Genomic DNA, 19,823 nt, shown 5'->3' on the forward strand with positions numbered 1-19,823 from the left:
CTTTACTCTGCCCTCTACAGGTCAGATCAGTACGCCTGCACAGGAGCCGAGGGAGAAGTTAGGAGGAGGACGTCATCGTATGAAGATGGGAGGCACCGTACGCCGGGGTGAGTATAATCTAACGTGTTTTCCTTATCTTTCGGGTTACATCGGGGCTTATCTACAGCATTACAGAATGCATTACAGAATGCTGCAGATAAGCCCCTGATGGCGGCGGCCCCAGCTTATAGTGCTAAAATGGGGTGACAGACTCCCTTTAAGTGGTTAAATTAATTTGGCAACTCAATAGATGAATAAAAGTCGGAGTTTTCATGGAAAACACAAAATTGTCTGGGTGACCCCAAACTTTGGAGCGGTCGTGTGTTACACAAGCGATTCCCCTGAGGGTTAATAATCCTCCCTGTCCCCTAGAGGTGGAGGGGGTAACATGGGGCCACTTGTGGGGTCTCTGCTGTTCTGGTGTCAGCGCTCTTCACACGTCACACGGCGTCCGCCGTCTATCCCAGCCACAATGGCGCCCCTTCCCTCCCGAGCCTGTGGGGTATCGGCACTCAGGAGACACGGCGCACTGTGCGGCCTCAGCGCTCCTGTCACCTTTAGGACAATGATACATTGGGGGGAAAGTCACATTTCTGTGAGGAAAACAGGAAAATTGTCATTTTTTCCTTCCACATTGCTGAAATTCCCGTCACACTGTCCGAATTCAGAGATTGTCCTGTCAGAAAGGAGAAGACAGGGAGCGAAAGGGTTAATAGGACTCACAGGAGGAACCGGCCCAGAAAGCAGAAGGTCCAGGAGTGTCCACCACATATATGGCTGCTCTGTGCACACAGGACCTGTAGTGACGTCATGCCCATGTGACCAGAAGGGGCGGTGCCTCCTCCTCCATAGAGCAGACGGGAGGAAGCTGTGGCCCCGCCCACACTGTCCAGCATTCACCATAGGAGAGCAGTGTGGAGAGCGCGCAGCAGAGGAGCGGAGCTTTCAGCGGGGAAGAGCGCGGAGGAGGGAGCAGCCGACACCCCGCAGAGGACAGAAAGAAGACGGTCTGTGGAGAGAGAGTGTGGGGGGGCAGAGGCTGGGCATGGGGTAACAGGCAGAGGCTGCCAATGTGGGGTGGGGAGAGGCGGAGCTGGCGCGTGGTGGACGGGAGCGGAGCCGGAGCTGGCACGTGGTGGACGGGAGCAGAGCTGGCGCGTGGTGGACGGGAGCAGAGCCGGAGCTGGAGTGTGGTGGACGGGGCGGAGCTGGCGCGTGGTGGACGGGGGCGGAGCTGGAGCGTGGTGGACGGGGGCGGAGCTGGAGCGTGGTGGACGGGGGCGGAGCTGGCGCGTGGTGGACGGGAGCAGAGCCGGAGCTGGCGCGTGGTGGACGGGAGCAGAGCTGGCGCGTGGTGGACGGGAGCAGAGCCGGAGCTGGCGCGTGGTGGACGGGAGCAGAGCCGGAGCTGGCGCGTGGTGGACGGGAGCAGAGCCGGAGCTGGCGCGTGGTGGACGGGAGCAGAGCCGGAGCTGGCGCGTGGTGGACGGGAGCAGAGCCGGCGCGTGGTGGACGGGAGCAGAGCCGGAGCTGGCGCGTGGTGGACGGGAGCAGAGCCGACGCTGGCGCGTGGTGGACGGGAGCAGAGCCGACGCTGGCGCGTGGTGGACGGGAGCAGAGCCGACGCTGGCGCGTGGTGGACGGGAGCAGAGCCGGAGCGTGGTGGACGGGAGCAGAGCCGGCGCGTGGTGGACGGGAGCAGAGCCGGCGCGTGGTGGACGGGAGCAGAGCCGGAGCTGGCGCGTGGTGGACGGGAGCAGAGCCGGAGCTGGCGCGTGGTGGACGGGAGCAGAGCCGGAGCTGGCGCGTGGTGGACGGGAGCAGAGCCGGAGCTGGCGCGTGGTGGACGGGAGCAGAGCCGGAGCTGGCGCGTGGTGGACGGGAGCAGAGCCGGAGCTGGCGCGTGGTGGACGGGAGCAGAGCCGGAGCTGGCGCGTGGTGGACGGGAGCAGAGCCGGAGCTGGCGCGTGGTGGACGGGAGCAGAGCCGGAGCTGGCGCGTGGTGGACGGGAGCAGAGCCGGAGCTGGCGCGTGGTGGACGGGAGCAGAGCCGGAGCTGGCGCGTGGTGGACGGGAGCAGAGCCGGAGCTGGCGCGTGGTGGACGGGAGCAGAGCCGGAGCTGGCGCGTGGTGGACGGGAGCAGAGCCGGAGCTGGCGCGTGGTGGACGGGAGCAGAGCCGGAGCTGGCGCGTGGTGGACGGGAGCAGAGCCGGAGCTGGCGCGTGGTGGACGGGAGCAGAGCCGGAGCTGGCGCGTGGTGGACGGGAGCAGAGCCGGAGCTGGCGCGTGGTGGACGGGAGCAGAGCCGGAGCTGGCGCGTGGTGGACGGGAGCAGAGCCGGAGCTGGCGCGTGGTGGACGGGAGCAGAGCCGGAGCTGGCGCGTGGTGGACGGGAGCAGAGCCGGAGCTGGCGCGTGGTGGACGGGAGCAGAGCCGGAGCTGGCGCGTGGTGGACGGGAGCAGAGCCGGAGCTGGCGCGTGGTGGACGGGAGCAGAGCCGGAGCTGGCGCGTGGTGGACGGGAGCAGAGCCGGAGCTGGCGCGTGGTGGACGGGAGCAGAGCCGGAGCTGGCGCGTGGTGGACGGGAGCAGAGCCGGAGCTGGCGCGTGGTGGACGGGAGCAGAGCCGGAGCTGGCGCGTGGTGGACGGGAGCAGAGCCGGAGCTGGCGCGTGGTGGACGGGAGCAGAGCCGGAGCTGGCGCGTGGTGGACGGGAGCAGAGCCGGAGCTGGCGCGTGGTGGACGGGAGCAGAGCCGGAGCTGGCGCGTGGTGGACGGGAGCAGAGCCGGAGCTGGCGCGTGGTGGACGGGAGCAGAGCCGGAGCTGGCGCGTGGTGGACGGGAGCAGAGCCGACGCTGGCGCGTGGTGGACGGGAGCAGAGCCGGAGCTAGAGTGTGGTGGACGGGAGCAGAGCCGGAGCTGGCGCGTGGTGGACGGGAGCAGAGCCGGAGCTGGAGTGTGGGGGACGGGGGCGGAGCTGGCGCGTGGTGGACGGGAGCAGAGCCGGAGCTGGCGCGTGGTGGACGGGAGCAGAGCCGGAGCTGGAGTGTGGTGGACGGGGGCGGAGCTGGCGCGTGGTGGACGGGAGCAGAGCCGGAGCTGGCGCGTGGTGGACGGGAGCAGAGCCGGAGCCGGCGCGTGGTGGACGGGAGCGGAGCCGGAGCCGGCGCGTGGTGGACGGGAGCGGAGCCGGAGCCGGCGTGTGGTGGACGGGAGCGGAGGCAGAGCTGGCGTGTGGTGGACGGGAGCGGAGGCGGAGCTGGCGCGTGGTGGACGGGAGCAGAGCTGGAGCTGGCGCGTGGTGGACGGAGGCGGAGCTGGCGTGTGGTGGACGGGAGCAGAGCTGGCGCGTGGTGGACGGGAGCAGAGCCGGAGCGTGGTGTACGGGGGCGGAGCTGGCGCATGGTGGACGGGAGCGGAGGCGGAGCTGGCGTGTGGTGGACGGGAGCAGAGCCGGAGCTGGCGCGTGGTGCTGGCGCGTGGTGGACGGGAGCGGAGGCGGAGCCGGCGTGTGGTGGACGGGAGCAGAGCCGGAGCTGGCGCGTGGTGGACGGGAGCGGAGGCGGAGCCGGCGTGTTGTGGACGGGAGCGAAGGCGGAGCCGGCGTGTGGTGGACGGGAGCGGAGGCGGAGCCGGCGTGTGGTGGACGGGAGCGGAGGCGGAGCCGGCGTGTGGTGGACGGGAACGGAGGCGGCGTGTGGTGGACGGGAGCGGAGGCGGAGCTGGCGCGTGGTGTACGGGGGCGGAGCTGGCGCATGGTGGACGGGAGCGGAGGCGGAGCTGGCGTGTGGTGGACGGGAGCAGAGCCAGAGCTGGCGCGTGGTGCTGGCGCGTGGTGGACGGGAGCAGAGCCGGAGCTGGCGCGTGGTGGACGGGAGCAGAGCCGGAGCTGGCGCGTGGTGGACGGGAGCGGAGGCGGAGCCGGCGTGTTGTGGACGGGAGCGAAGGCGGAGCCGGCGTGTGGTGGACGGGAGCGGAGGCGGAGCCGGCGTGTGGTGGACGGGAGCGGAGGCGGAGCCGGCGTGTGGTGGACGGGAACGGAGGCGGAGCTGGCGTGTGGTGGACGGGAGCGGAGGCGGAGCTGGCGTGTGGTGGACGGGAGCGGAGGCGGAGCCGGCGTGTGGTGGACGGGGGCGGAGCTGGAGCTGGCGTGTGGTGGATGGGAGCGGAGGCGGAGTCGGCGTGTGGTGGACGGGGGCGGAGCTGGAGCTGGCGTGTGGTGGACGGGAGATAAAACATAACCTTTAGTTAGATAGTAGAATAAATACAATTTTGTGTCCCCCAGAGTGAATGAATATAAATGTTTGGGTGAAGTCACAAATAAAGGGGCGTGAGGAGCACAGCCTGATCAGGAGGAATGATTCCCACTTGAAATGGCTGAACTGCAATCAGCAAGTCCCAGAATCTCACCTTGTGGATCTGGGAGAATCCCACAGAACCCCGCAAATAACGACTGACAGATTCTGGCTGCATATAACAGGAATGACTGGAATCTGGATGACAGTTATAGAGTTACCACCCGAAATATGCCAGAGCAATAAGGAAGGAAAGGCACAAGCTCAGCAATTCATGAAGCCGGTGCGGGAGGAAAAGGAGATCCTGGGTCCAGGATGATCCATACAGGACAAGGGGAAGAAAATGCCCTACAAGACCCCAAAGGGCTAACAGTAGTCTATCCCCAAGACTCCCCCCCCCCGACCGTCCACAGCTCCCCCTGTGCTAAACAAGCCCTGCATTCCCCCATGGAAGGGCCCAACGCGTTTCTTCCAAGCTGAGTCATCAGGGGACTTCTGCTTGTGATAGGAGGTGAGGTGCCATAGTGCTGAGCTAGAGAGGAATGGATCCCTCCACTCCTTGTCTGAAGCTGTGAGGAACGGCAGGACAAAAAGGGTTAACTTTACATAGATGAGGAGAAATTAATTACCACTTCCCATTAGGAATTCCCACAGGTGTTAACACTGAACATATGGTGTGCATGCCATTATGTCTCCAATCACTAGGACGTCTTACAGACGCGTGTTACCCCAGAGAAAGGCAGGGGGAGAACATACCATGGTACTTCTGGTGGTTGAAACGCACGCCAGTGTGCCATAAAGGCGCGTGAGCCGCAAGGAAAAAATCCACCACACTCAAATGAAGGCGGGCTACTAATTGTGTCCAATGAGGTAGAGGCGTGCGCTCCACAACCTAGTGTTTCCGGTACGTGGAACACACGCCAAAATAACTTCCGGTTTCTTGAACCGCATAGAAGTAGAATATGAAACCAAGTTGGCTTGATGGCGCACGGTCCACAGCCTTGTATCTCCGGCAAGTGGAACGCGCGCCAATGCCACATCCGGCAAGTGGAACGCGCGCCAATGCCACATCCGGCAAGTGGAACGCACGCCAACGCCACATCCGGCAAGTGGAACGCGCGCCAACGCCACATCCGGCTTTGATGGCACCTTCCCTTTAAACTGCCAGGGTTTTGTTGCAGACGCTCCTGTGCCGTTCCTGCGGTGTACATCTATGTTATGGGGCCCAAAGAGTTTCACTTGTTAAAATATAATGTGTCTTCTGCTTTTTTTATGTTTTTATTTTTACAAGAATTGTTGGAGCCAATTTTCTGTAGAAACATTTTAATATCGGCTTTTTCTGGAGTTTTTCTTGTAATATAGGAAAGCCTAAGGCCAGAAATAAACCCCATAAATCACTGTACATGGAGACTTTGGGATCAGATCATTTCTGTCCGTTGTGATTGTGGAACCTAAAAATCTTTTCTAAAAGCCTCAAACTTCTGTGTGTGACTCAGAGCTGAGATCTAACGTGAGAGAAGATTCCAGTATGGGGAAGACGGGAAACCTTCATATAGACAGCCGGTGGGGATGGAGTCAGTGACCGACTCTGGCCAAATCTGTTTCTAGAGCCGCAGTAGAAGATGAAGATGTTGTCCTCATCATGAAGGAGTTATTTCTCATGTCGCGTGTAATGAATATCTCCTGCAGTATTGCTAATGCCGATTCCAGTGTCGGTAATGAGACGAGAATTAGCGTTATGGAAGATGAGTCTATGAGGAACGTGTTCAACTGCCGACTCCGAGGAGGAAACTGCTTGTTGTCTGTGGCCTAAATATATAGGTTTTATTAGTAGATGTCAGGGAAGAAAACTAAACCCTGTAAGATAATAAATCTCCTCATATGTTTCCCTTATTATCTCCAGTAATTGTATTATTACACAGGATTCTTATGGTGTTACATCGGATCATCTTCTTCTCATTCAGGTCTCTACAATATCGGATCCTCTCAGTGAAGATCTTCTACAAAAGAGAATTTTCCTGATTTACCCACCAAGGATGGATATGGACAGAGACAAGATGGCGGAGAGGATACTACACCTCACCCTAGAGATCCTCTTCCGTCTCACTGGAGAGGTGAGAGATTCTGATGATGTCACATTACATCATTCTTATCTATGGGAATAACAGATGGACAGAACTGGAGAGGTGAGGACTCTGGAAATGTCTGGAGTGAGATTTATTAATGTGTCTCTCCATAACCAGGATTACAGTGGTGAAGAAGACCTCTAGTGATCGCTGTCAGGACCCTGTGTCTGAGGGATGTGAAAGACCCCTGAGCCCAATCACGGGGCCTCCACCTCTCCCCCTGATCCATGTGGACATCAATGACCAGAAGATCCTAGAACTCACCTACAAGATGATGGAGCTGCTGACTGGAGAGGTGACACTGCTGGGAATGCAGGGACATTATACAGTAACACTATGAAGGGATCGGGGGATGACGGTATCATTGTATGTGTCAGGTTCCTATAAGGTGTCAGGATGTCGCTGTCTATTTCTCCATGGAGGAGTGGGAGTATTTAGCAGGACACAGAGATCTGTACAAGGACGTCATAATGGAGGTTCCCCAGCCCCTCACATCTCCAGGTAATAGACAGGACTAAATACACACGGCCTATAATTATCTGTATGTAGAGAATGAATTCAGTCCCTGTATGTGTTTCCTCCAGATCTATCTAGTAAGAGGACAACACCAGAGAGATGTCCCCGTCCTCTTCTTCCACAGGACTGTAACCAAGAAGATCCCAGTGCTCCTCAGGATCATCAGGTAGATGGAGAGAAGGTGTCAGGAGATCTCCCCTATGATGTGTAGACGGCTGTGAAGGTCTTATGCTCAGTCTTGTTTTATCCACCAGTATTATATGTTTTATACTTGTGTGATGAGAACGGTGGAGATGGCAGGATTAGAGCTGATCATAGATGGGACTTCTCCATCTGTCGGTGACTTTTACAATATTTGTTTCAGGGTGAAGATCTGACCCATATTAATACTACAGAGACATATGTGAGGGGTGATGAATGGTGAGTAGTAACCACTGAATCCAGAGAAGTCACAGATTCCTCTCAGTCACTGGCTTTGGCTGCTTCATCGGTGGTGTAGTCCGGCCGTATTACCATGATCACCATTTTGCCTCTAGACCACAACATTCTCCTCCACCCAAAACTGTTCAAATGACTTTGGGCATTGAAAGCCCTTTTCTATAGAACTTACAACCAATTACATTGTTTTTGATCCTAAGGAATTCAGATTACTGCACAATCTCTCCTGAAATGGGGAGCAAAACTATCTCTAATCTTCTGCTCAGGATTCATAGTAGCTCCAATGAGCCACCATAAATGAATGCAACTCTGGTTTACTGTTGTGTAATCTGTATTTGTAGTTTTCAGTTAATGAGATTCTCATGCTCTGGGCGGGGCTTTATGTGGTGCTCTGATTACATTTTTTTTTATTATTTATATAGCACCATTGATTCCATGGTGCTGTACATGAGAGGGGGTTACATACAAATTGCAGATGTCACAGTAAACAAGCTAACAATCACAGATTGATAGAGGGGAGAGAGCACCCTGCCCTTTAGGGCTTACATGCTACAGGATGGTGGGTAAGGAGACAGTAGGTTGGTGGGTCGTAGCAGTTCCGGTGTTGGTTGAGGTGATATCCCCGGTAGTGGTGAGAGAGAAGGAGGTAGCGGGGTCATTGCAGGCTGTAGGCTTTCTTGAAGAGGTGGGTTTTCAGGTTCCGTCTGAAGGATCCAAATGTGGTTGATATTTGGACTTGTTGGGGCAAAGAATTCTAGAGAATTGGGGCAGTTGGGTGAGGAGCGAATAATTGTGGAGGTGAGGAGGTCTTGGGAGGACCAGAGATTACGTGAGGGAAGGTATCGGGAGATTAGTTCAGAGGCATATGGGGGAGACAGGTTATAGATGGCCTTGTAGGTCAGTATTAGTAATTTGAACTGGATACGCTGAGGGAGTGGGAGCCAGTGAAGAGATTTGCAGAGGGGAGAAGTGGAGGAGTAGCGAGGAGAGAGATTAATTAGTCGGGCAGCAGAGTTAAGGATGGACTGGAGAGGTGCGAGGGTGTTAGCAGGGAGACCACAGAAAAGAATTCTGCCGTAGTCGAGGCGGGAGATGAGGTCATGCACAAGTATTTTAGTAGGTTGAGGAAAGGACGGGTTCTTGAAATATTTTTGAGCTGGAGGCAAGAGGAGGTAGAAAGAGCTTGGATGTGAGGTTTGAAGCACAGGGCAGAGTCAAAGGTTACTCCGAGGCAGCAGACTTCTGTTACTGGGGAAAGCGTGATGTCATTAATCGTGATAGGTCAGGTAAGGAAGATCTGTGAGATGGAGGAAAGAAGACTTCAGATTTGTCCACATTGAGCTTGAGGAAGCGAGAGGAGATGGAGGAGGATATGGCTGATAGACACTCCGGGATTCTGTACAGCAGAGAGGTGACATCTGGGCCAAAATGTTGTACCCAAAATGTACCCACTCAGAGAGGTAGATCTGAGTGTCATCGGCATAAAGGTGGTACTGGAATCTGTGGGACTTTGAGTTGCCCCAGGCCAAGTGTATAGATTAAGAGTAGGGGTCCTAGAACAGAGGCTTGGGGGACTCCAACAGAGAGAGAGGGTGGGATGAGGAAGGTAGTGTGGGAGTGGGAGACGCTGAATGTGCGGTTGGAAAGGTATGAGGAGATCCAGGATAGGGCGATGTCTTTGATGCCAAAGGAGGAGAGGATATGTAGTAGGAGGCAGTGGTCAACTGTGTCGAATGCAGAAGACAGGTCTAGAAGCAGGAGTAGAGAGTATTGTCCATTTAATTTTTCTGTAATTAGGTTGTTAGTAATTTTGGTCAGGGCTGTCTCAGTGGAGTGATGGGGGCATAAATAAAGATTGTAGATTGTCAAAGAGCAAGTTAGATGATAGATGGGAAGAAAGTTCAGCGTGGACGTGCTGCTCCTGGAGTTTGGAAGCAAATGGGAGCAGTGATATTGGACGATAGCTGGACATTGCGGTTGGGTCGAGGGTTGGCTTTTAAAGGATAGGCGTGATTGTGGCATGTTTGAAAGCAGAAGGGAAGGTACCAGACGTTAGTGATAGGTTGAAGAGGTGGGTTAGGGATGAGATAAGTGTGGTGTTGAAGTTGGGGAGGGGATGGGATGTGGTCGAGTGCACAGGTTGTGAGGTGCGATTTGGAGAAGAGACAATTAAGCTCCCCTTCAGCGATGTTGGAGAGGGAGGTTATGGGGTTTGGGCAGTGGTCTGGTATACAAAGGGGTTGTGTTGGTTGAATGATGAAGACTTGGTTTGTTTGGTAGATCTTATTTTTGAAGTGTGTGCCAAATTCCTCGGCAGAGATAAGGGAGGTTGGAGGGGACAGTGGCGTGACCTTTGACCGCACACGGCTATCACATGTGCAGGGGGGCTTATCTTAGTCATCCCACTGCTGTCAACAATGTGATGAAAGCAGCAAGCTTGTCTTGCCCCAACAATTTACCGCAGGGGTTTATTGTAGATATCCCACTGCTGCCACAATATGTCACGAACTGCCGAGATTTATGTATATCCCACTTTCCAGTTCCACTTTGGAGCTCGCAGGCGCCCCCCCTTACCTTCAGGTCAGTCAGAGAACTGCACCTAGGAAGTCGCCGGACGGGCTACTTGTTGTGCAATGGCTATTAGGTCCATTTGCAGTGCGGGAATTATAAATGCTTTGGCCGCAGCTACACAATCTGCCTATAAAACCCGCTCAGTCACTACCAGCTCTACCCACCTAGCCAAAACACACCGCTGCCACCAACTTCTGATTCTCTATATTAATATTTAAAATTAATACAGGGGTTCCGAAGCCAACCCAAATAGTAGCGTAATTAGCTTATAGGCACGTGAATTCGTCACAGAACAAGGAGACGGAACTAATAAATTTTATATTTACTCCAAAAAGTAGGCACTGTTTACAGAGATATAAAAAGATCTTACAATGGGAGACAATTAAAATATGTACATGCCTATAATATTGTGGCTATTGTTGGGCTTATAAAAAAAATTACATCCAGCAAAATGTCACCGGCGATGGCGGCGCCTGCACAGTAGCATCTATATCAAATATATATATATATATATATATATATATATATATATATATATATATATATATATATATATATATATATATATGCACAATTTTGGAAACAAATTTTTTTTCCTTAGGAAGTTATAAGGGTTAAAAGCTAAACAGCGATTTCTCATTTTTACAACAAAATTTACAAAACCATTTTTTTTAGGGACCACCTCACCTTTGAAGTGAGTTTGGGGGGGTCAGTATGACAGGAAATACCCAAAAGTGACACCATTGTAAAAACTGCACCCCTAAAGGTACTCAAAATCACATTCAAGAAGTTTCTTAACCCTTCAGGTGCTTCACAGGAATGATTGGAATGTGTAAGGAAAAAATAAACATTTACTTTTCTTTCACAAAAATTTTCATGTAGACCTAATTTTTTTTTTACTTTTGCAAGGGTAACAGGAGAAAATGGATGATACGTTTTGTTTTGAAATTTCTCCTGAGCATGCTGATACCCCATATTTGGGGGAAATCTACTGTGTGTGCGCACGGCAGAGCTCAGAAGGGAAAGCGCACCATTTGACTTTTTGAATGTAAAATTTGCTGGAATAATTAGCGGTTGCCATGTCGCGTTTGGAGAGTCTGAATTCAGCTTACTGGGAGGGATCAGCAAAGGTGCATGAGTGGTCACAGACGTTCGGTGGTCAAGGCTGGTGCGGCGGCAGCGCTCTGTGCTGGTGTGGCGGCAATGCTCTGTGCTGGGGCGGCAGTGCTCTGTGCTGCGAGGGGCCTCCGCCACCATTTTGTCAAAGCCGGAGTCCCCACAGCTCCATTGCTGCGATGCGCCGCAGCATTTGTAAGTATATTCCGACTCTAAAAAATTTTTGGGAAAAAGTGCGTCTTATAGTCCGAAAAATATGGTACATTTTTACCGCTAAAATGTTGTTTTAAGCCCAGATTTTACATTGGAAAATAGGTAGATAAGTATATGGTCAACATAGGTAAAACTAAGGGTGTACATAGATGTGTTGTGAACTCTCTTAATCTTACTTTTGAGGCAGGGCTCCCTCTGGTGGATACTGCTGGTAGTGGAGCTGGTCAATTTGATGTTAATCCAACAGCTGCAGAGGATGATTGGAGAAGTGGGGGTAGAGACTGGGAGTACATAAGCGAGCAGACTTCTCTCAGTGGCTGCCGGGGATACTCCTGTCTGTGCATAGTGAGGATATCTGTCTCCTGCCTGATCCTGCATTTTCCAGCTAAGTGTCATTTGCTAAATCCTTTGCATCTGATTTTGCCTTGCTGTCAGGAGTCAGCTGGCTCCCCCTGGGGCTTCTGGCTCCTGCCCTGTATTTTTGTATCTTGTGTTTGTTTGCTCAGTCACCTGCTGTATTAGCCTGTTGCTAGCCTCCATTTCACACCTGAGTGCTGATTTAGTGGGGGCGAGGTTGTGCTAACCTCAGTATTTTTGTGCTTCAGTCATGTTGGAATTTGTAGGGTTTTTGCGTGATTGCAGACAGTGCCTTTTCTGTCCTATCCTATCTAGTCAGTGTGGGCCCCATCATTTGATCAGTCTATTTTCTGTCTGTGTCTCATCTTGTCTCCCCGACAATATATGTTTGGGGGCTGTCTATTCCTTTGGGGATCTGCTCTGGGGCAGTTTAGATTTCACCTTTCTGTCTTTAGGCTTAGTTAGTCCTCCGGCTGTGACGAGGCGTCTAGGGCATCATAGGAACGCTCCACGGCTACTGCTAGTTGTGTTGTTAAGATCAGGGGTCTGCAATCCGCTGAGTGACCAACCTTTCTGGTGTTCTGGTGGCATAGCCTTTTGCGCTTTCCTCCTCGGTGACCCATTCATAACATAGATAAATTCGAGGAAGGGTGTCATTTCCAATTCCCAGAGGGGTGTCATTTCCAAAATGGGGTCACTTCAGGGGGGATTCTGCTGTTGTTGCCCTTTGGAGAGCCTCTAAGTGCCAGAACACCAGAATTTCCCCTGAAGTGATCCTTTTTGGAAATGACACCCCTCTGGGAATTCATCTATGGATATAGTGACCATTTTCACTACATGGATGATTTCCAGAAACTCTTAGAAGAAGTTTCAGAGCAAAAATTGCAAAAATGTCATTGTAGTGCCCAATATATTGTGCCCAATTTGTGTCTCTGGAGACCTACCCCCGGAAAATGTTAAAAGGAACCTGTCACCCCTCTCAGGCGTTTTTAAGTAAAAGAGCCACCTCCTGTATTTTGTCAAGCAGTGCATGGAAGTCCATAAATTAGTTCCATAAGAATTGATATATCAGCGGTCACTTGTTTGACCTTTTAGATGTGCAGCAGCTGACTACTAATCATACATGCCTGATCTCTCCTGCAATAGGTGAGTGGATTTCTTTTATATTTATTATTAACCCAGATAAGACCCTATTTGTGCTTTTTTGTTCCTATAGTGTACTATATTGAAAGCTGTCATGGAGGCATAAGGCTGGCAATGATGGGCATTGTGGGTAATAGCAAGTATCATGCCTCATTCGTCTCTTGGAACATACACAACATCTTCTCTGGGTGTTCTTTCTTGTTTCAGTTACTGAGATGAGTGCAATAAAATGTCGCTCAGTGAGTCTTCTGACATCAGATTCTAAAGGATTGGCAGGGACAACATTTTCAAAAACAAGATTTTCAGTGATCTTTTCCTGGTAATCAAAACCATTTTTCCAGATGTCCCCAGATAAGTAGGGCATCCTGGTGGGTTTAGTTGGCTGTCTTTCCCCTCATAAATGTGAAATGCTGATGTGTATCCGGTTGAACTCTCGCACATTTTATAGAGCTTTATTCCGAACCTTGCCCTCTTAGAAGGAATAAATTGCTTGAGGTGCAGTCTTCCTTTGAATTTTACAAGGGACTCATCAATGGAAATGTTTTCTGTTGGGGTGTAGAGCTATAAGAACTTTTCTGTCAAGTATTCGATGATGGGTCTGATTTTGAATAGTCTGTCATGTTCTGGGACATCTCTGGGCAGGCATTGACTATTGACGTTAAAATGCCAAAATCTCATGAGCATTTCATAACGGGTCCTAGGAAGAATGGCAGAAAACATAGGGGTGGCTTGAACAGGGCGGTTGGACAAATAGGACTGAATGATCGTTTTTTAACAAGCCCCATAGCGAATGTAAGTCCTAAAAATGTTTTAATTTCTAGGATATTAGTTGGTACCATAAATTTGACCTAGCATAATAGGATCGTGGATTCTGGCTGATGAATTTGGACGCATATAAATTTGTAGGACAATATGCTCTTGCAAGCTATCTGTCATAAACAAATTAAAAAAATTAATTGGTCCAAAATTTTCCACCTCCACATTTATACCAGGAGTGGCATTAAAATTAGGGATGAATGGAGTAGCCGAATCCGAAGCCTCCCTTCTGAGAAATGCTACATCAAGAGGCAAAGCCCCTTGGACATTGGTGTGCGCCAATTCGCGAGCACTAGGGACAACGCTAGTACTGGGCATTGTTCCCTGAGTTGGTGACATTTCTCCAGAAGCGCTATTTGTCCTTCTTGTTGTACTGGTCCTTGTGTGTGAGGATGGACCAGAATCACTGCTCATTTCTGAGCTATCACTGTGGCTGCTAATAAAGCCCTCGCCATCCTCATCGCCATCTGACACTGCACTTTCTTCACTGTCAGAACATAAAAGTGCATAAGCCTCCTCTGCACTATAAAACTGACGGGCCATTTTATTCGTTTTTATTTTTTTTCCCGTAAGTAGAAAACTACGACGTGACTGATGTGACCTAATTATTGGGGAGACAATTGAGAAAAGCCTAATTCTTTAGCCTACCTGTTATGAACAGGTCACCGAGGAGGATGGCAGGAATAGGCTAGGCCACCAGAAAACCAGAAAGGTTGGTCACTTAGCGGATTGCAGATCCCTAGTCCTAACAACACAACTAACAGCAGCCGTGGAGCGTACCTATGATACCCTTGATGCCTTGGCACAGCCGGAGAGCTAGCAAAGCCTAAAGCAAGAAAGGTGAAATCTAAACTGCCCTGGAGTAGACCCCAAAGGAATAGATAGCCCCCAAACATATATCGTCGGTGAGACAAGATAAAACACAAACGCAGGCAGAAAATAGACTGAGCAAATAATGGGGCCCAAGCTGGCTAGATAGGATAGGAAAGGAAAGACACTGTCTGCAATCACGCAAAAAACCCTGAAAAATCCAACATGTCTGATGTACAAAAAAACACTGAGGTCTCACGACCTCGCCCCCACTATATCAGCTTTCTGATATGAACTGGAAGCAAAGCAAAAGAGACTAATATAACAGGGGATTGAACAAACTGACACAAGCTGTAACATATGGAGCGGTGGTCTCTTACAGCCCCCAGCAGGGAGCAAGCTGAACCCTCACAACAAGCAGAAAGAGACAAAACCAGATCAGATGCAAAGGATTAGCACATGAACAACTTAGCTGAACATTGCAGGATCAGGGCAGGAGACATCAGACCTCAGAATGCACAGGAAAGCAATCATCACCCGGGATTGAAGGAAGTCTGCTGACTTAAATACTCTAATCAGTAACCCCAGATCTCCAATCGTCATCATCATCAGGTGGCAGACCTCTGTCAATCCGGCCAGCTCCACTACCTCCAGTAACCACCAGAGGGAGCCCTGACCCAGAAGTAAGAGAATTCACAATACCTACCCCTAACTTTAGAATAAACCCTAACTTTAGCCCAACAGTAACCCTAACTTTAACCCTAACTATCCTATAAAGAGAGCACGGCACTCAGGAATAGTTTGGTTGTTGGTGCTCAAGTCGGGTATCCAACCCATCAATCAAAAATGACAAAAATCTTGGCACTCAATATGTGAAATATTCAGACACTTTTATTTTGTGCATCCAGACAGAAAGGTTTAAACGTTTTCAGTCTTACACACAGGGCAGCCAGACCACGGACCAGGGCTTCACCAGTGCAATTCAATTCTAGAGGTTGTATAACCACTGCTATCAGTGCTGTCTTCACTCCTTATTTTAGTGACCCTAGAGGTCCTTTTTCTGAAGCCCTACGCTGTACAGCTGCCTGTTGTAATTTTGGACGGCTCAGTCCACATACGCTTTCCAGACGCCAGCCATTTAACATTTCCACTGGCCATCCAGGCTCTCTACTTTGTCCTTCTTTTGGCTACCATTGGAAGGATTTATTTATTTCAGTAAACGAGATTTTTCTGATGAAGGTCCTATGCTGGACTGAAAACGTTTAAACCTTTCTGTCTGGATGCACAAAATAAAAGTGTCTGAATATTTCACATATTGAGTGCCAAGATTTTTGTCATTTTTAACCCTAACTATAGCACTAACCCTAACCTGCCTTAGTTGTTTTTTTACTTTATAGCACAATCGCTGACTGACACAGCTGGTGCCAGCAGCACTTGTAACACTGTTTCTCCTCTAATCTCTCACTGACAGGAGATCTGAGGAGAAACAGTGTTTTTATGATGCAGATTGCCCGGGAAAGTTCGCTGCTACAACAAACTTTCCTAGTGATTTGTCTCGTTGCCTGGTGTGATGCTGACATCATAAGGACCTGAACCAACCAGGTCTCAATGAGGTCGAGGGTCACAGGATACGTTATGCGCTGGAATCCCCTCGTTATAAGGTACATGGGGGCCTGATGAGCACAAAACCACCGACCGTAGATAAAAGTCAGTGCTGCACAAAGCCCTGCTAGCGCCGACATTTATGTACTATTGGTGGTCACAAAGCGGTTAAGTTAAAGGCACCATAATTTCTGTCCAGGCCTAATTCATGAGTTTTATTTTTTTTAAAGTACTGTGGAAGCATGGTTGAAAAGCAATATCTGACTTTCATTTGCTTCAAGTTATTTCTGTGACCATTGTGGGTTTATCTGTCAGTAAACGAGGGGTTCCAACAATTTTGACCACGTGTGTAGGAGGAGTGAATATTTTGACTCCACAGCCTCTTTCTGGAAATTAACACGCAGTGGATGTTGGAGAGTGAAAATTACACATTTGCCATTTTCTTACCCAGCACATAGTGCCCAGATTGTGCTCCAGGAGACACACACCAAAAATTAAGTGGGTTCTTCTCACTATAATATTGCTGAATACAGGGATCCTAAATGTTGTTGGCGCACACTGCAAGACTCCGAAGTGAGAGCGGATTTTGCTGGATTGGTTTATAGAAACCTTGTTGCTTTTCAACAGCCTTTGGGCCACTAATAGTGTGGGAACCTCTGTTTTTCCACTGACAGATGATGGACCTGAGTGGGGACTTGTTTTTGTGAGATGAGAATTGGTATTATTTTCGCCTACATAACATTGATTGGTTTCTTTTTATTTGATATTTGGGAGGCAGAATGAACAAACAGTTGAACACCGCACACTACTGGCTCATCCAACAAGGTTTTCTATTAGACTGTGAACTGTCATTGTCTTGGTAAATAATTAAAGTTTTTACATAGCTTGCCATTTTTATGGACAGTTTAAGTAGAAATGTTCAAAAATATAAAACTCAAGGATATTTTATTAATAAGTAATAATTGTTTTTATCTTAGCAGATGACTGTACCAGGAGATCAGAGGGACAGCTGACATATTCAACTTTTAAATCGGATGATCTTGAGATCCTACAAGCTACAACTGAAGTGATTGCTATTACTCCAGATATATCATCATCCATTCACAGCAAAGATCTGTCATCTGATCCTATGAAACAGGTCCCATCTTCTGATTCATTACTGACTACTAAGGAAAATCAAAGTAAAAAAAGAGGCAATAAAAAACAAACTGCTCCTAAAGCAAAGAAGTCATTTTCCTGTTCAGAATGTGCGAAATGTTTTGCACATAAATCACTGCTTGTTACTCACCATAGAACTCACACAGGAGAGAAGCCTTTTTCCTGTTCAGAATGTGGGAAATGTTTTAACCAGAAAGGGAATCTTGATGATCACCAAAGAACCCACACAGGAGAGAAGCCTTTTTCATGTACAGAATGTGGGAAACGTTTTAACCGGAAATCAGATTTGGTTAATCACCATAGAACTCACACAGGGGAGAAGCCTTTTTCCTGCTCAGAATGTGGGAAATGTTTTAACCATAAAGGGAATCTTGTTAAACACCAAAGAATTCACACAGGCGAAAAGCCTTTTTCATGTTCAGAATGTGGGAAATGTTTTGCATGTAAATCACATTTTGTTAGCCACCAGAGAGCTCACACAGGAGAGAAGCCATATTCATGTTCAGAATGTGGGAAATGTTCTAAACGGAAAGCTCTTCTTGTTAGACATCGGAGCAGTCACACAGAGTAGAAGCCTTTTTCATTTTCTTAATGTGGGAAATATTTTACTTGGAAATCAACTGTTAATAAATATCAGAGACGTCACATAGGGGAGAAGCCTTTTTTATGTTCATAGCAGGGTGTTATGAATGAGTCACCGTAGGAGGCAAAAACAGAAATACTAGCTAAGTCCAGAAAACCAGAGAAGTTGGCAGCTATCGGATTGCAGACCCCTGAACCTATCAACAACAACTAGCAGTAGCTGTGGGGGGTTCCTACGGTGCCCTAGACCCCTCGATCACAGCCGGAGAACTAAATAACCTAAAGACAGAAAGGGAAATCTAAACTGCCCCAGAGCAGACCCCAAAGCAATAGGCAGCCCCCAACATATAATGACGGTGAAGCAAGATGAAAAAACACTCACACAGATAGAAAGATAGGCTGAGCAAATGATGGGGCCCAAGCTAACTAAATAGGACAGGATAGAAAAGCTGCTGTCTGCAATCCACCAAAACCCTATCAAAACAAGAGCCAACAGACTGATAGGGAAAAAAGCCCTGAAGACGCTAGGCTTCAAAAGACTATATCAGTACTCAGGTATTTTCTGAAGACAGAGCAAAAAGGAATTCAGCTCACCCCAGCAGGGAATGGCAGAATTCCAGAAAAACAAGGCAAAACAAAACCAAAACACAAATGCAAAAAGCAGAGCAGAAAACTTAACTTTTGAGGAGCAGGAATCAGACTGGTCTCCTAGAATCCCTCTGAGAAATCACTAGCAAGGCAGAAGGACGTCGGCTGCCTTATATCCAGTCAGCAATTCCAGTCACCCAGTCATCATCATCCTGCTCAGGTGCTTGGTAATCAGCCTCACTACCTTCCTTCACAGAAGAGGGAGTTCATCAGACCTCAATGGTGAAGGGGAAAATTAACTCACAACAGCAGGGCTGTTGAGTCGGTAAGCCAAACCTGCGACTCCGACTCCTCAATTTCCCTTACACCGACTCCAACTCCCACATATATTGCTTATACTTAAGTGAAAAATTTATTGTTGTACAATGTGAACAACAGACATTTAATCATTTCTATGATCCAATAATCAAGATATGTAGATAGAACATAATATCTATTTATTGGAATACAACTTTATAACACAAAAAACTAATAAATTGTAAATATGTAATACACTGTATACATGTATACGGTACAGACCAAAGTTTGGACACACCTCCTCATTCAAAGAGTTTTCTTTATTTTCATGACTATGAAAATTGTAGATTCATTCTGAAGGCATCAAAACAATGAATTAACACATGTGGAATTATATAATTAAAGTGTGAAACAGAAAATATGTCATATTCTAGATTCTTCAAAGTAGACACTTTTTGCTTTGATTATTGCTTTGCACACTCTTGGCATTCTCTTGATGAGCTTCAAGTGGTAGTCACCAGAAATGGTCTTCCAACAGTCTTGAAGGAGTTCCCAGAGATGCTTAGCACTTGTTGGCCCTTTGGCCTTCACTCTGTGGTCCAGCTCACCCCAAACCATCTCGATTGGGTTCAGGTCTGGTGAGTGTGGAGGCCAGGTCATCTGGCGTAGCACCCCATCACTCTCCTTCTTGGTCAAATAGCCCTTACACAGCCTGGAGGTGCGTTTGAGGCCATTGTCCTGTTGAAAAATAAATGATGGTCCAACTAAACACAAACCGGATGGTATAGCATGCCGCTGCAAGATGCTGTGGTAGCCATGCTGGTTCAGTATGCATTCAATTTTGAATAAATCCCCAACAGTGTCACCAGCAAAGCACCCCCACACCATCACACCTCCTCCATGCTTCACGGTAGGAACCAGGCATGTAGAGTCCATCCGTTCACCTTTTCTGCGTCGTACAAAGACACGGTGGTTGGAACCAAAGATCTCAAATTTGGACTCATCAGACCAAAGCACAGATTTCCACTGGTCTAATGTCCATTCCTTGTGTTCTTAGCCCAAACAAGTCTCTTCTGCTTGTTGCCTGTCCTTAGCAGTGGTTTCCTAGCAGCTATTTTACCATGAAGGCCTGCTGCACAAAGTCTCCTCTTAACA

At 49.4% G+C, this 19,823-nt stretch overlaps 2 protein-coding genes across 2 annotated transcripts in view; both read left to right on the forward strand.

Annotated features, from left to right (window-relative positions):
- LOC141063248 (gastrula zinc finger protein XlCGF66.1-like) overlaps positions 1-19,823 on the forward strand; it is an 815,244-nt gene that overhangs the window by 262,050 nt on the left and 533,371 nt on the right. The window lies entirely within an intron of this gene.
- Positions 7,096-17,846, forward strand: LOC141063242 (uncharacterized). Its single transcript, XM_073557307.1, has 3 exons — positions 7,096-7,143; positions 7,342-7,397; positions 17,021-17,846. Exons 2-3 carry the CDS (start codon positions 7,391-7,393, stop codon positions 17,770-17,772), a joined length of 759 nt encoding a protein of 252 aa, XP_073413408.1. The 5' UTR covers positions 7,096-7,143; positions 7,342-7,390; the 3' UTR covers positions 17,773-17,846.

The sequence above is a fragment of the Dendrobates tinctorius genome, unplaced genomic scaffold, assembly GCF_039654945.1.
Source record: "Dendrobates tinctorius isolate UK_male_01 unplaced genomic scaffold, ASM3965494v1 ptg000249l, whole genome shotgun sequence".
Lineage (NCBI taxonomy): Eukaryota > Metazoa > Chordata > Amphibia > Anura > Dendrobatidae > Dendrobates > Dendrobates tinctorius.